We start from the raw sequence: 17555 nt of genomic DNA on the forward strand, positions 1-17555 counted from the left end.
TATTCCTCAGTAGTCTGTGACCTACTTAAGCATGGATTCCTTATCTGATCAATCAGGAGTGTTGTACTTCAGGATGTTTGCATATAGTATTTCCTCCTGTAGGAACATTTGTCTCACAGATAACCCTATCATTCTTTGATTTCTGCTCAAATGAAATCTTAGCCCCAGAAGCCTTCCTTTAATCTTCCTTTATAAAATAGTATCCTTTCCATGTTCAATTTATCTTTCTCAATTAGAATGGGAATTTCAACATGCCTGTAGCAATGTTTAACACACAGGAATCATTCTTTGTGGAACTAGTTCAAGATTTTCATCACCTGACACATTATTTCCCTAACTCCCTTACTGGGATATAAGTATCAAGAACACAAGGACACAAAATTGCACCTAGTACTTAGTACATGTTCAATAGTGAATGACTTTTTAAAATCTACCCTAGACTTTGTAATAAAATGTTTTCATTTTTTGTAAAACTTTTGATATTAGAAGACTATTGAAATCTTTAATTAATCTTTTAATTAATCTTTTACTATTGAAATCACCTTATTCCTTTAATCAGTTCTTATTTCCAAGGTCATTTATTAACATGGGATTTGTTTATTTATTTATTTGGTTTTTTGGGCCACACCGTGCGACACTCAAGAGTTATTCCTGGCTCTGCACTCAGAAATCATTACTGGTCGGCTTGGGGGAACTATATGGGATGACAAGAACGGAAACACCATCAGTCTTGGGGTGGCCGCATGTAAGGCAAACACCCTACCATTGTGCTATCTCACTGATTGATCCCTGACACGGAATTTTTAAACAATGTTAGTTAAACAATCATTTACATGGTTTCATAAAAACAGCTTCACATTTTAAAACATGTTTCTGAAAGTGAAGTTAAATTTAAATTCTTTCTGAAGATCTGTAATTTTCACTGGCAAACGGCGCTGCTGTACTATTACTAATAAATAGTACAGTGATCTCACTGATCATCTATCTATTAGTTGTTGCCCTTTACAAAGTATAAAAAGAGCCATGTAAACTGAGAGAAACTTGTTTCTCATCTGCATCTTTTGGCTGCATTTGCTAGGCCTATGCTGCATAGAACAGCAGAAAAGTAGGAGAAATGTAACAGCTACAATCAAAAGCCAAACCACACATTGTCATATATATTTTAATAGATTCTCTGATTAAACTCATCACAGTAATTATTTTTACCGTAATGAAAATGCAGCTTTACTCTACTAGTATAAATAAAAAGATAAATACAGCTCTAGGCAACATCACAGATTATAACAAACTAAGCATTCTTCATGAATCTAAAAGAAAATGATTAAAAGATGCTGACACTCATGCCCATTCTCATCATACCTTCTCAAGAAAGGGTACTCCAATAAGGCGCTCCACTTAGGATACTGATCAGTTTGCCAATTAGCTAGGCACATTTATTTATAACCTCCACTATTTTCATCATTTGGTTGAAAAGCAGAAATACTTCAATGTATCAAAAGGGGAGGTGGGACAGGTTGTAAAATGAAAGAGAACTGCCTTGGAAATACGGCACTTTCCCAGTATTTCAGCTGTAAAATGCAGGATAGAAACAGATTCAGAAAATAATATCCACCCTAAAATACTAGTCCTGTTAGGCAGGAATGTCCAGGAAAGGAGGACCTAAAATTAAAAAAAATATATGGAAATGGAAAAAAAAATTCTACAAGAGGTTTAATGTCTATAAAGAAACTGATTGCTGGGGCTAGAGCAATAGCACATTAGGTAGGGTGTTTGCCTTGTATTCGGCCAACCCAGATTCTATCCCCGGTATCCCATATGGATGCCCTAACCTGCCAGGAGTGATTTCTGAGCACAGAGCCAGGGATAACCCAAGCGCTGCTGGGTGTGGCACAAAACCAAAAACAAGACACTCCTTTTTTGATTGCTCCTTTGAAGGCTTATAATACAAGGCCAGTACTGAACTAATTCCATAGCCAATAGTGAGGAGTCATGCTCTAGCACGCTACATTGGCACTAATGTAGATTTATCATCTAGAAATGACTTCACTAAGGATCAAATTAACTTTGAGGGTCATTAAGAAAAGTTAAAGGCAAAGGGAAGAAGTCAAATTTTAGACAGTACATGTTTCATGAGATTCCTAAAAACACTTTTGCTTAGCTTTCCAATTGTCCTTTATTTTTTTTTCGGGCCACACCCATTTGATGCTCAGGGGTTACTCCTGGCTAAGCGCTCAGAAATTGACCCTGGCTTGAGGGGACCATATGGGACACCAGGGGGATCGAACCGTGTCCTTCCTTGGCTAGCGCTTGCAAGGCAGACACCTTATCTCTAGCACCACCTCGCCGGCCCCTCCAGTTGTCATTCTAATATGGCTTTCATGCATGGTCTTATAAATTGAGATCTTATGGATTGATCTTATGTGATCTTTCAATTTTACAAACATGTCATTAATAACTAGGAAGAAAAGAATCACTTCTAAAATGTAAAAATAGCTGTCAGTTGTTTCCACAAAAAAAAAAAAAAAAGTCTGCAGAATTCATTTTCCTACCAAAAATGCATAATCACAGAATATTTTGGTCAATTCTTTGAGAAAAAAAAGGCCTTTGCTGACAATGAATTAAAATCATGAGATATTTCCCAAAACAAAAATTCCAAACAAATCCTAGTACATTTCAAATCATCCTGCAAAAAAAAAAAAAAAAATGTACACTGTAATTCAAAATATCATCAAGTACTGTGAACATGGCCTGCCCAAAGATTCAAAGGGTATGTGCAAGATTAAAATTGTATAATGCCTATGCAATTTTATTGTTTTCATTTTTTGATTCTTTTTCAATGTTTAACAACTTTTGGTTTTAATCTGCAAAATGGTTTAGTGTCAGCTTTCCAGTTAATGGGTCAAAATGGACGAGTCAGAAGACATGATCCAGGGGATGGCAGTGAAAGATCAAAGGTTTATGTACACACTGGATTAGAGAAATATCCACAATCTCTCCTTGAACCCTAGCTCCCATTGTAAACTTTGTTCCTATCTCCATATTTACGTCTGAATTAGTCTATAAAAATCACATTAAAAAGGTAAAATTATTTAGTGCGATATTAACTGATCTGTATTTTATAAATTTTAATCCATAAAAATATAAATAAGAATGGTAAATTTTTAAGAAACGAAATATACATTTAGTGCAAGTTATGAATTACATTTCTTCAGTGTCAGCAGTGAAATATCTTGAGGAAAGGGTAAAACAAATAACGACTGACCTAATTTCAAGGAAAAAAATATTCCAGTGTTTAAACATGCGATTAATACCAGACACAGCTAAACAGAATACTTCTTTCTCTCTCTGTCAAAGCAGCAACATTAGTTGCTTATGCCGAATAGCTTTTGTATATCACTGTGAGTTCCCAACTAGAAAATGTCCATGTCTTAGGTCTTAGCCATAAAGTCTGAGGAAAAAGCCAACAGAAAGAAAACTGTTTAACCTTAGAAATCAAGTTTCATGGTGGCTGACTTGGAACCATACAGCACAGCAGCTGAGAGGTTTCGCTCACACATCATTTGGAGCATTACCTGTTCGAGAGCAGCCTGGTGTCGCCGCGTGTAACGAATGCACTTGGCATTCTGTGATGGAATAAACTATAGGGTTCAGAGTAACGGCACAAGAAACACTCCCTTCTTGTGATGAAACCTCCATCAAGTCACAGAACATCTCAATATGAGAAAGGACTGCTTCAAAAGGGAACACCAATTTAAAGAGGCTGGGCACAGCGAGAGCAGAGGGGAGAGGGAAGCTCTTGTGGAATGTAGAAAGGTTAATGCTTAACTCTACAATTATGAATCAAACTGATTTAAAAAAGGGGGGTTTGGGGGCAAGACCTTGCAGTCTTAGAGATGGCTCAATTCAAAGTAATCCCTCCAGAAATAGGGACTGAAAATGTGTCTTTGCAACGCTGGAGGCAGGCTGGGTGCTCGGGGTGCTGGTGTCCTGTCGTCGAGGCTCGGCCTGCATTTTAAGAATGTCCTCAGCTGAATGCATCCAGTGCAGAACATCTGTTGGTGACTTGCTGCTCACACAGTGAGGCAGGGAAATCCCGCACTCATTTCTTTCTCTCGCCTTTCCCCTCCCCAAAACAATTCCTCCATTCCACCAGCATTATTTGCAAACCATGTTGCAAAAGCCCGGCTTTTATATTTCCTTTTTTTTTTTTTTTTTGGTAAGGAGAAAAATAAAAAGTAGACGACTCCGTTAGGTTAAGGAGTTGTGTTATTCAACAAATGAACTTCCTCTTCTGTCTCTTCTCTTTCCTCATCTATGGGGTTCAGTTGAACATTATTGAAGCGGGGTCTTGGTTTGCCGTCTGGGCCATATGACGGAGGATATCTTTTTTTGTTATAATGCCAAGGAGGCGTCTGAAAGGGATAAACAGAAGACTCTATTAAAATAAAAGGGAAAAGAGAAAAAAGGCCAAAACTATAGCTGATTCCTTTTTGTTGACAGGAATAGAGCAAAGCAAGCAGTCTGATTTTATGTTTTAAAACATTTTATTGTGAAAGATTATTTACTTTTCCAGCAACCATCCTTTGATATAAAAATGTTATGGTCACTAATAGTACAATATCCTTTCTTACTGAGACTTTAGGAGTCCAAGCTCATTGAAGTAGAGCTTCTTTGAGGTATGCCAACAAAAAAGCAATAAAAATTGGGTGAGGGGTACGGACAAGAAATGGTATCAGTTCCATTTGAGAAGGAAAATTTCTTCCTTTTACATTGAGAGCAGCAAAATGTCTGATGACCAAATAGTGCACTATTTTAAACTAAAATTTGACTTTTAAAAAGAAACCAAGGGATTGCCCAGTTGTATGCAGAATATTCATGAAAGCACATCCAATTAAGATAGGATGCCTATAAAATGGTCACACAGCACTTCAATCCAAAACATCAGACCCACAAGAATAAATCTAGAAGACACCACAATTTTCTAGTACAGTCCTTGATATTTTCCTTTTTGGATTTTGCCCAAAAAGTGCAGATACAGTGCTTTTAGTTGTTAATGCTTATATTAAAAGATAAGCAGTCCTAAAAGATTATTATACATGAAGCAGGAAGCAGAATGAGTAGCAACTTATTCTGATTAGTAATAGTTGGGTGTGTTTTTTTTTAAAGGATGCATGAAATACTTGTGAAATATTAGCATACAACAGTACTACACAGTTGTGTCTTTAAGCAAACTGGAATGGGTTTTATATAGGTGGGCAAAATAATTTCAGGCATTAATTGTTAGAGCCGTATTATAAGGTAAGATCATTCAAAATGCTTCTTTATTGATGAAACCACTAAAACATAAAACCAGTTCAAACAAATGCATATGCCCCTAAAAGTTGTGTATATCCCAGAAACATCACACAAAAGGGCACACATATCATAGAGATAAAATTCACTGATGAAATGGTAGGACACACATTCCTGACTCTGAAAGTCTGCAAGGTATAGCTGAGAGATAGAACTAACACTGCTCGCAAACAGATAGGCATTATGCTAGGATCAGTGTGCCCATAAAAAAGACCATTTAATGGTAATTTTAACACTGCTAATAAACTACATTAAGATCATGTACGAAAGCCAGAGAATGGCTCTCAGCACGAGGGCACATGTATGCAGGAGGCCTGGGTGTGGTCACAATACTTCATGGTCCCCCAGCACTGACAGGAGCGACTCCTGAACAATGTGCTGGGAGAAACCTCTGAGCAGAGCCAGTGAGGCCCCCAAACAACAATCATTAGCAAGCTTAGATTTACAATAAGAAAATTAGGAAATGTAGAATTAGAAAATAAAAATTAGGAAATAAATGCACAAAATTAGGAAACATGAAAGTAAAATGGTTTGGGTAAGGGGGCAGGCATTTTTAACCAGTCAAGCAGGCATCTTCTGAGACTGGGTTATCCACTAAGACAGACAGGCTGCTGTGGCACTTTTAAGAATGTTCAATAATATTCACTCATTCAATTCCCAAACTGTTTCCATTTACTTCATTGCACTAAGAATTTTGATGAGATGTTAAGTTTCGTTTACTTTTCTTTGAATGACAGTTTACACATATCTGAATTTATCTTACAGACATTTTTATGACATTTTATATACAAATGTAATTGCAGCATGGAGGATTTTTTTTTGGTTTGTTTGTTCTGCAGGTATCTGGGAAAGAGAACTGAACAGTTCACAAGTTTCATGCTTCCTGACTTCTAAGGTGTCTAAGGAGGAGATCTGATATATCTAATCACCAAGGGTTCGACGTGCTGCTTTAGTTGCTCGAGATGTTCTAATATGTTCTTCTTTGTGATGATCCCCAAGACAATCCTGAAACAGATCATGTTATGCTAATAACTGTGAGAAATAAAATGAAAAGAGGTTCCAATAATAATGATAAAGAATGAGGGAAAAATAAAAAGTATGAACCATAGAATGCTTTCAAGGAACTTTAGAAAAATCGGAACAAAAATGACTTAAAATCCCAGGTCCCACTTGTATAAATTCTACTGACTTTAAATAATAGATAGTATTGTTGGGTTGTTTTCCTTTTTAAATTGAAAATCAAAATTTTAATGAAGACAATTACAAAGAAAAAAAAAACAAAAAGAAAATGTATAGTTCTAAAAATTATGAAATTAAATTCTATTTTATTTTATTTTATTAGAAAATATTTCTTTAATTTCTAATATATCACAATATAGCGACAGAAGCTACATATAAGTCTACCTCAGCCAGGAAAAGTTTGTAGAAATTGACTATGACGAGGCTTCAGAAATTCTTTAATTTTTACTATCATTTGGAATGAAAATTAAAAGCATTGTGCATAAAATAATGCATGACCAATAGAAACACCCCAAACTTTTGTAATCCAAATAAAGCCTTGTCCAAAAGTAAATCAATAATATACTGTGATAAAATAATCAAAATAATTTTAACCTTATATTTTGTAAAATTATTCTTTTTTAGTCTACTGATCATTAATACACATCAAAGAAAATGATGATGACATTTTGAAACACAGCAAGAAATGTTTAAAAATTAGACTTCTAATTATAAAATAAAAATTCTGACTGCTATTTTATTATGGAAGCCATTCAATTTAGCTGCACTAAATAGAACTAATGAATGTTTAAAAGTTAAGAGTTTTGATCTTGAAATTCTTTAAGTCCATTAGAATGCCCTTAAGGATAATTGAGCATTTCCCTATCCAGTTAACCAAGATAGGGTTCAGCAGACATCTATTAAATAATCTTTGAATCAGACTCTAAATTCTTGAAGAAAATCACTATCCCCCCAAATTTATACATTATTATATCTGAATATCCAGATATCAATAAGAAATTGCCTATAATGTAGCTGGGCTTGCAGGTAGGAAGTAGAAAAGGGAGAAATGAGCCCTTCACAAATATTTTCTCATTCAACAGTGTTCAGGGTTTACTCCTAGCTTTGCACTTAAGGATCACTCTGATCGGTTCAGGAACCATATGTGGTGCTGTGAACAGAACTCAGGTTAACCATGAGCAAAGCATGCACCCTACCTGCTGTACGATAACTCTGACTCCTATATTCATTTTATTGAACTTTTTCTGTTTTAGTTTCTGGGCCACACCCAGCAGTGCTCTTGCTCTGTGCTTGGAAATCATTCCTGGCAGGCTCAGGGAGACCATATGAGATGCTAGGAATGGAACTCAGGTTGGCCACATACAACGCAAACACCCTACCTGTTGTGCTATTGTTCCTGCCCCAGTATTAAGCCTTTTTGTTTTTGGTCACACTTAGAAGGACTCAGGGCTTACTCCAATTCTGCACTCAGGGATCAAATCTGGGTCAGCATGTGCAAGGCAAATGCCCTACCCACACTATTATTGCTCAGTCCTCATATTTATCCTTAGGAAGAAAGATAATGAGGTGGGAGATAGTATAGTGCACACACGTTTGATCCCAGTACCTCATGGTTCTCAAAGAAGGCAGGGTTTGATCAGAACTGCACCTTGGGACCTTGCACAGGGGCCTTGAACCTTGGGACCTTGAACAGGGGCCCAGCTGGCCAAAAACTGCCAGAGGGACACCACTTGGGAGGCCAGCCATACACACAAAAATAAGTTGATTGTTTTTAAAGATATGGCATTCTCAAAGCCTGGGGCAAGTTATCCCTTCAATGCAAAGCCTCAAAACTGCACTACATACAAAGTACTGGGCTGGAGCCAGTGCACAATTATAGCTCTTGCTTTATTTGCAGCAGACCTGGGTTGTATCCCTGCCACTCTATATGGTTCCCCAAATAAAAAGCAAAGTAGTTAATCAGTTGATGGCTGTTTTCTCCTAAAAATGCTTGAGAATTTAGTTATCTCTTAGCTTGAATTTATAGTTAGAATCATTAAAATTTTGACAAACTGATTCTGATCTATTCATCTTTCTAGCCAAATATATACACAATGAAAATTTCAGTGAATAGCATCCATATTAACTCTGGAAATTACATACAATTTAGGAGCATGGGACAAATTAAAGAACTGATAAAGTAGGGAATTTACAAAGTAGGGAATGCAGTTCAGCAGCAGAGCACTTACCTTGCATGTATAAGGCCCTGAGTTTTATCCTGAACACCACACACACAGAGATTTACAGTCTAGATTTACACTGTAAATTATAGAATTTCTCTTTTCCATTAATGAAAAATAGTGATCTAAAAATAATGAGGCAAGTTTCAATACTGCTTTATAATTTTCAGAAAATATGGAGCTAAAAAGATAGTACATTGGGTAGGGTACTTGCCTTACATGTGGCTGACCCAGGTTCTGTCCCCAGCACTTGATATGGTTCCCTGAGCCTATCAGGAGTCTTGAGCATAGAATCAGAAATAAGCCCTGAACACTGCTGGGTATGATCCAAAAGCAACAACAAAATAATCATTTGCAGGAAGTAGGAGAACATTAATGCAAAATTTACTGTTTGCTTTTGGGCTAATAAGTACTAATAATATCAAAGTTAAGCTGGGATAAATATGCTCCACAAAACACTAATCCCAAGAGTTATGCCTCCTTTCTTCTACCAAAAGGTGGGAGGATGTTCAAATAAGCTTGGAAAATTATGTTTTCTATTACCCTTCTGAGGCTCAATTTACACCCCAAATGTTTGAAGTTCCCATACCTGAAAAGTTCCAGAAAAAAAAACTTAGTATTTTGTGCAAATTTGTATGGTCACATAATCCCTTCTGAGCAACACCTCTCCATATCTTGCTAATTCCACCAAAACTAATATTTGACAAGTTATATCAACTAAAACATAAAATGTGGAAAATTGACAGTTGACATCATTAAGCAACACTTCTTCCTTATCTGTTCACCTTATCTACTACTGTTCAAGGTTAGTTGAATGTCACCACGCAAGTAATCCTTTCTACTTCTAAAAACTCAGTATAAGTGCTGTAGCAAGAGTACAGTGGATAGCATGCTTGCCCTGCACACAGTCAACTGGTTTTAATCCCAGCATCCCAAATTGTCCCCCCAAGCTCCACCAGGAGTGATCCCTAACTGCTGAGCCAGGAGTAAGCTCTGAACACAATAAGGTGTGGCCCCCACATAAAATCTCAGTATAAATTATAAAATGTTGATAGTTACCCAAAATATCCTTTTTCACTAAAAACAAAAAGGTGTGGTTTAGATTCTGAGTTTAAATCATTTAAATGAGAAGGTACTTTGCTCTGTATTATATACATCAAAGAAAGTGAAATCCTAAGAGCCATTTACATCAAATGGCCGCTTCTTTCTATGTATCAGTCTATTCTCCTTGAAGGACAGAAATAAGAAAACAAGGATAATCATGGTATACACACATATCTTTAGGGCAAAAGCAACACCACGCCTAAGGATTCTTTTTTTTTTTTTTTTTTTTTTTTTTGGTTTTTGGGCCACACCCGGTGACGCTCAGGGGTTACTCCTGGCTATGTGCTCAGAAGTCGCTCCTGGCTTGGGGGACCATATGGGATGCCGGGGGATCGAACCTCGGTCCGTCCTAGGCTAGCGCAGGTAAGGCAGGCACCTTACCTTTAGCGCCACCGCCCGGCCCCTGACTAAGGATTCTTTTAAAGACAAGCATCACTGGGGCCGGAAAGATAGCACAGCAATAAGGCATTTGCCTTGCATGCAGCCAACCCGGGACAGATTCAGTTAGATTCCTGGCATCCCATACAGTTCCCTGAGCTTGCCAGGAGAGATTTCTGAGAACAAAGCCAGGAGTAACCCCTGAGCATCACCAGGTGTGGCCCAAAAACCAATCAATTAATAACTAAATAAACTGCTTAAACATCAAACAAAACAAGCATCAGTTAGGATTGTAGCTAGTTTTCCTCCCACCCCCACTTCTCTCTTTTTTAAATCTTCTTTTAAATACTTTCCTTTTTCATGTCTGTGCTACCAAAAGCCTCCGAATTAATCACAAGTATGACAATCAACCTATATAGCTTTGAGATCACAGTTCATCATGACTAGAGAATGACATTTTAACTATTATAAACATATTTAAAAAAGACAAATGCCAATTACTGAGAACAACTCAAGAAAAATGAAAGTTTATAATTCAGATGAGCTCCCTATCAAGCCATTTCTTTTTTCTTTCTTCTTTTTGTTTTTTGGGTCGCACCCGGCAGCACTCAGGAGTTACACCTGGCTCTATGCTCAGAAGTCGCTCCTGGGATGCTGGGATTCGAATCACCAACCTTCTGCATGCAAGGCAAATGCCTTACCTCCATGCTATCTCTCTGGCCCATATCAAGCCATTTCTGATTAAAAGGCCTGAAAATCACTAAGGCTTTATAAAAAGTTACTTTGCTTAATATCTACTTAACTAAGTTTTTTAAATAATTGGCATATACTTTTTAATCAAAAGACATTAAACAAAATTTAACTTTTGTTTAAATTATGTTTTAGGTGCCAGAGTGATAGCACAGCAAATTGGGCAATTTGTCTTTGCACGAGGCTAACCCAGGTCTGATCTCTGGCATTCCATATGGTCCCCCAAGTCTGACAGAAGTGACTCCTGAGCACAGAGCCAAGAGTAACCCCTAAGTACTGCCACACACACACACACACACACACACACACACACACACACACACACACACACACACACACACACACACACACCAGCTTATTTTACTCAATAAATCTTTTCCTCTGTCTATTTTTTTTGGATCACACCCGGCAGTGCTCAGGGGTCTCTCCTGGCGCCATGCTCAGAAATTGCTCCTGGCAGGCTTGGGGAACCACATGGGATGCCGGGATTCGAACCACTGACCTTCTGCATGCAAGGCAAACGCTTTACCTCCATGCTATCTCTCCGGCCCCCTCTGTCTATTTAATAATTCAAATTCCTACCCATAATGAGGAGCCTCCGTCTTCAATAATTTATTTTAGTTTTTCTAGTAGGTCAGCACAGTGAAAGCACTAGTCATGGATCTCATGCTTTACTAACAATATGTTTACTAACAATACAGTCTAATGGACTCTCAAAAACAAGATAATATTGTAAGAAATCAGAAAAAAGAAGGTATAGCCTATCAGGTAATTTCAATGTAAAGAAATAGTGAGAGATTGAGTTTAGAATTTTAGGCACATATTTGAATGCATAGTCTATGACTAAGCTAACACGTAACTGTAACTTTTTAACCTCTCTGAGCTTAGTTTAATCCAGCAGTAAAGAGCTGTTACAGGTTACTTTGCAGAGATGTACTGCAAAGTTGGAAGAGAAACATGAGCAAAGTTCAATAAGAAAATTTCTATCCTTTTTCTTTAGACAGAGGTTAAGTGCTTTTGCCTTCTTGGTGTTCCATCCAAACTTTGCTGTTTCTAAAGAAAGCCTGTTGTGGTTCTTTAAGAGTCAATCATTCAGTTTATAACATTCAAGAACATCCTCTGTTTCTCCTTTCTTCAGCAAAGTTCCTGGGTGTTTCCTTAGACCAGTACCACAATGGAAATAAAGATGACTAAAAATAGAGTGAAAAGGAGAATAGATCCCAGGTCCCGGTTGAGGGAGAGCAAAATTGTGGATTGCAGACTGGGACATTCCATCTTCACAATACCCTTGACATCTGTCAAATAAAACTTTTCTATAGTCCTCTCCTGGAGAAATACTAACAATCTGTGCGTGAAAGGCAGAAGAATAAACTCATCAATTTACATAATTTAAATATGTGTGTACTTGTAAAGAGCAATTTATGTAAAAAAAATTGTCATTTTGGAGGTAAAAAAAAAAGGGAGAAACAAAGATTGGGCAAAGGTGGTGTTTAGCTAATCATTTTGTTTCATTTCTCTTCCTATTTCTCACTCCATGACTAGACTAAAACAGAAAAGTATCAAGGAAGTTATTGTATTCAAAGCATATTCTTAAAATGATAGACTCACAAAAAGAAGAAAGGTTCATCTATAAGGAGTACTTTTCCTCTGATAGAGGGAAAAAAAAATCTAACCTTAATGTACATGCGGGAAATGTTCCTTCTATCAATGTTAAGTCATTTTCTTTTGTTATGTCTGAATCTGACCATTCTGACTTGGGTGCCTAACATCTAAATGTGGACTCCACTGAAAAGGACCATCAATTCTGGGATGTGAACTGATGTCATTGGCCAAACTTACCCATTATGAGTTACAAGGCACTGCCTCAGCCCCAGTTTTCGGAAAATATCCACCACAATCTCCATAGGGGTGTGATCTGTCACTGTGAAAGGGCTCATGTCAAGAATACTTCGAAGCTTCAGGGGTCGGGGACTTTCTGCCGGAAGAGATGGGGTATGCTGTGCAAAACACACACGAGAACTGCCCACAATACCTTCTTGTTTCTTTCTGGCGCTTTCTAGAAAGAGAGAAAAGACCAAATTTTAAAAATGGATAGCTTTGGCTTGGTTTTTGTTTTTTGTTTTTTTTTAAAAAAAGCTGCTTGATATTTTTGTTTGGTATTGAGAACATACACACAGGGATTACTCCTAGTTCTGCACTCAGGGATCACTCATGGCAGGCTTGGGCAACCATATATGGTGTATGGGGCTGAACCTGGTGAGCCATGTTAAAATGCTTTAACCACGGGGCTGGTGTGGTGGCGCTAGAGGTATGGTGCCTGCGCTAGCCTAGGACGGACCGCGGTTCGATCCCCCGGTGTCCCATATGGTCCCCCAAGCCAGGAGCAACTTCTGAGTGCATAGTCAGGAGTAACCCATGAGCATCACCGGTGTGGGCCAAAAACCAAAAAAAAAAAAAAAATGCTTTAACCACTTTACTATCTCTCCAGCACAAGTGCTTAATAGGGTAGGAAGATAAAATATAAACATTGAACTATCCCTCAACTACCAGAATCAGATATATTCTATGACTTTTGGTTTCTTCATTTCCCCTGCTCTGTTTTATGGTCACTTTCAGCAATGCATAGGGGCTACTTTTGGCTCTGTGCTCAGGAATCACTCCTGGTGATGCTCGGGAAATCATATGAGATGCCAGGGATCGAACCTGGGTTGGCCATATGCAAGGCAAGCATCTACCCACTGTACTCTCTCTCTTCAGTTCCCCTCACCCTCTTTTTAACTAAGAAATGAAACAAAGTCATAAAGCCAATTGGTAATTTGTCATGACAGAATCCAAACTACCAGTACAAACCATCTTTATGTAAATAAAATATTTTTGGTATAAGTATATAATAATGTGATTTTCTTAGCTAGAGCTGAAGCTGTTTTTTCAACTTTGAGGTCAAGGAGACAAATGTGGAATGTAGGAGAAACTCTAAGCATATTGTGATAAAGAAATCCTATCACCAGATGAAGTCCACCTGTGCTTAATGTCACTTCATGCCCAGGAGTTGGGACTAAGAGCTTTATTCATGCTCTATGTTGTACACTGCACCCTTTGCACTCATTAGTTTTCTTTTCAAAGCTTAAATCTTTAAGTGAGTTGGGAGCTCTAGTGGGGTTCAAGTACAACGATTACAAGTTGGACAGACTCACTATGCGGATTTAATTTGTAATGGTTCTATTAATCTCTTTTCCTTGAGGGAAAAATGCCTAAGTGTGCTTGTCCCTTACTGCCTACTTCCACTCCTGCCTTGGAAAGTTATAGATATAACAAAGATATAGAGAAACACAGAAGAAAAGAGGCCATATGAAGAGAAGGAATCCCAAGACATGGAAAAAATACAAATATAAAAGTTGCTCAAAGTTGGGACTCTGGGTAGAGTAGAGCGAATAGGGTGTTTGCCCTGCAGGTAGCAGACCAGTTTGATACCTGGCACCCCATATGATCTGCCACACAGTGCCAGTAGTAATTCCTGATTGCAGAGCCAGAAATAAGTAAGTAACCCCTGAACAATATTGCCAGGTGTGACCCAAAATAAATTTTTTAAAAAATTCATTCAATTCTGGGCCAGAGAGATAGCATGGAGGTAAGATGTTTGCCTTGTACGCAGAAGGATGGTGGTTCGAATCCCAGCATCCCATATGTTCCCCTGAGTCTGCCAGAAGCAATTTCTGAGCATAGAGCCAGGAGTAACCCCTGGGCACTGCCGGATGTGATCGAAAAACAAACAACAAAAAATTCATTCAATTTTACATGAGTATTCAAAAACTATTAAAAAAAAGTCATTGTAGATTTTTTGTAAATATACTCAAAAAATTGTTGCGAAGTTTATGTTCAAAATATGTAAGCATAATTTGCAACCAAAAATTTCAACCCAGACTAATATATATTAAGAAACTGATACTACTGCTTATAATCAAATAGTACAATGTGTATTAATTCCTGACCATTATGGTCTTATTTAATGGCATTTTAACAAATTTAAGTAGAAAGGCACATAGTAAAACTTACTAAGCCGCCTCACAAGCATGGTAAAAGCATTTAAAAAAACCCATTGGCAGGAAAACATGATAACACAAGTTCTATTCCCAGCATCACATAAGGTCCCCTAGTCTACCAGGAGTAATATCTGAGTGTATAAGCAGGAGTAACCCCTAAGCACTGATGGATATGGTGCAAGAAAAAAAAAAAAAGTCCATTAGCAACTGACAATGGGGTTGGGATGTGCAGGTGTTTGCATCCACAGCCAGCAGTACTCAGGGGTTATTCTTGCCTCTGTTCTCAGGACTGACTCTTGGTGGTGCGCAGGGAACCACATATGGTACCAGGATCTCACAGGTGTGTGAAAAGTAGCTGCATGCATCCAAGAACTATTGGTAGTACAAAATTATATATATTTGCATAAAAAACAAGCAAATGTCACAAAAATACATATGGCTATATAAGCTCTAAGCAAGGCTTCAGATGTAACATTTGTTGTTAAGATTTGACATAGCTCCATTACTTCTATTCCCTATGTCCAACAGTCTCTGCTACCCCAGTGGTCCACTTCTCCGAAAGTAACAAAATTTTAAACATACATTTCTTAAATATAAAATAATCCTCAACATTACTGCTTTATCATTTTTAAAAAAAACTAGTCATTTTCTTTTAATTTTCAATGCAACTTTCACCAAATTTTTGTTTTCTTTTTTCTATTGCTAGTTACCATTAATTTGTTTTGGGGTCACACCTGGTGGACCATTTTGTGTGCCAGAGTTGGCCACATGCAAGGCAAGAGCTCTATCTACTCTTTGTACTATCATTCCAACTGGCTAGTTAACCATTAAATCTAAAACCTAAAAAATCTAAGAAAATCCTCCTCTTTCTGTATGTTTGACCATGTAATGTCTTTATAAGCTGAAACACTGGAACTCGGTCAAGTCTCACCGTATAACTTTATCAACTTGTGCAACTGCCAAACGAATGATGGCGTGAGTGGTTTTGAAAAGATCATCTACAGCTGCACTCACTCTTCCTAATCAAAGAAGAGATTAATGTCTCTTGAAAACAGGGCTTCCAACTGGGTGTGAGAAATACTATTCCCATCTAGACTAACTAAATCTGTCCTTTCTTAAAATGGCACAAGAATGCAAACAGCCTCAGTCCTTTACAATGGCCACAAAGATAAACCTGGAAAGGAAGTGACAGTCTCATAAATTCCTGTCTCTCTGGAGAGAGGTCAAAGATTTGGCATTTTCAACTAAAAGTGGTCTACTAAAAACACCCCAGTCTTTAGTACCTTGAGGAAAATATACTCCCTTGGAGCTAGCTAACAATAGTACAGCAAGTAGAGTATTTGCCTTGCATGCAGATGACCCAACTTTGTCCCAAGAGCACATCAGGAGTGATCCCCAAGCAGTTATGAGCAAGGAATAAGCCCTGAGCACAAAAAGAAAATACACTCCTTCATCTTTTAGGGTTGGGAAGAAAGAAATAAAACTTCAAGAAAGGAGGACCAGACAGGAGCCTGGAGTAACCTCTGAGGCACTGCAGGTGTAGCCCCCGAAACAAACTAAAAGCATTAAAAATTTGACTAGTCTCCTATACCACAAGGGTATAAAGTCAAATAAATTTTGGAGGGTCACATTTCCTTCCTCATGATATGAAGCTCACCACAAAGAGTGGTGAGTGCAGTTAGAGAAATAATTACACTGACAATTATGGTGACAATGTTAATGAGTGAGAGAAGTAAAATGCCTGTCTCAAATACGGGGGTGGGGGACAATGGTGATGGGAATGTTGCACTGGTGAAGGGGGATGTTCTTTTTATGACTGTAACCCAACTACAATCATGTTTGTAATCAAGGTGCTAAAGTAAAGCTATTATAAAAAAAGAAAGATAAGAGAGGAGAAATGGGAAAAAATAAACGTTTTCTTCCTCAGAAAACATTTAACTTATCTCAAATACTATTTTACTATAGTGCCTTTATAGGTTAAGAAGTGTAAGCATTAAAGGGAATATATACTTTTCCATTTGACTGAAAATAAAATGATTTTATTCCATTTATATACTTTAATGTAACTAGTTAGTACAAGTTAATAAGTTTAAAACCAAAGTTAAAAAAAACGGGCCTGAAGAGATAGCATGGAGATATGGTGTTTGCCTTGCATGCAGAAAGACTGTGGTTCGAATCCTGGCATCCCATGTGGTCTCCCAAGCTTGCCAGGAGCGATTTCTGAGAATAGAGCCAGGAGTAACCCCTAAGTGCTGTCGGGTGTAACCCAAAACCAAAAAAAAAAAAAAAAAAAAAAAAAAATGAAAAAATACCTTGTGATTTTTATATAAAAGAGACTAAAATAGGTGACGTTTTCAGTAACTTTACACAATTAAGTCAACTTCCTTAAATAAAGAATTGACGGGGCTAGGGAGATAAACTCAAAAACACTTTACTTGGTTTGCACCTGAGAAACCTAGGTTCAACCTGTTACACCATGTGGTCTCCCCAGGCAGCACTGGGAGTGACTCCTTGAACAATGTGATGGAAATATTCTGAGTATCAGTGGAAAAAGCCCCAAAAATGGAACAAAAAAGATTGCAGAGGAATGGCCCAACAGTAGCTTAGATCTTATTTTACACGTGATCATAATTTATATCAATGTCACGGGCTTATCTGAGTGAGAAAAAGAATGAGGTTCTGGCCAGAGTGA

At 37.7% G+C, this 17555-nt stretch overlaps 1 protein-coding gene across 4 annotated transcripts in view; it reads right to left on the minus strand.

Annotated features, from left to right (window-relative positions):
• Positions 1 to 1144: 1144 nt before the first annotated feature.
• The window catches only part of CLCN3 (chloride voltage-gated channel 3), an 86033-nt gene continuing 69622 nt past the window's right edge, over positions 1145 to 17555 (minus strand). For 2 of the 4 annotated variants that reach the window (XM_049771293.1, XM_049771294.1), the window contains 4 exons: positions 12663 to 12879; positions 6282 to 6357; positions 2340 to 4412; positions 1145 to 2147 (listed from right to left, as the gene is read on the minus strand). In XM_049771293.1, coding sequence (XP_049627250.1) covers positions 4254 to 4412; positions 6282 to 6357; positions 12663 to 12879 — 452 coding nt within the window. In that variant the 3' untranslated portion in view covers positions 1145 to 2147; positions 2340 to 4253. The remainder of the gene's footprint in view (positions 2148 to 2339; positions 4413 to 6281; positions 6358 to 12662; positions 12880 to 17555) is intronic. The other 2 variants (XM_049771295.1, XM_049771296.1) reach the window with 1 other exon arrangement.

This window comes from Suncus etruscus, chromosome 4 (assembly GCF_024139225.1).
Source record: "Suncus etruscus isolate mSunEtr1 chromosome 4, mSunEtr1.pri.cur, whole genome shotgun sequence".
NCBI lineage: Eukaryota > Metazoa > Chordata > Mammalia > Eulipotyphla > Soricidae > Suncus > Suncus etruscus.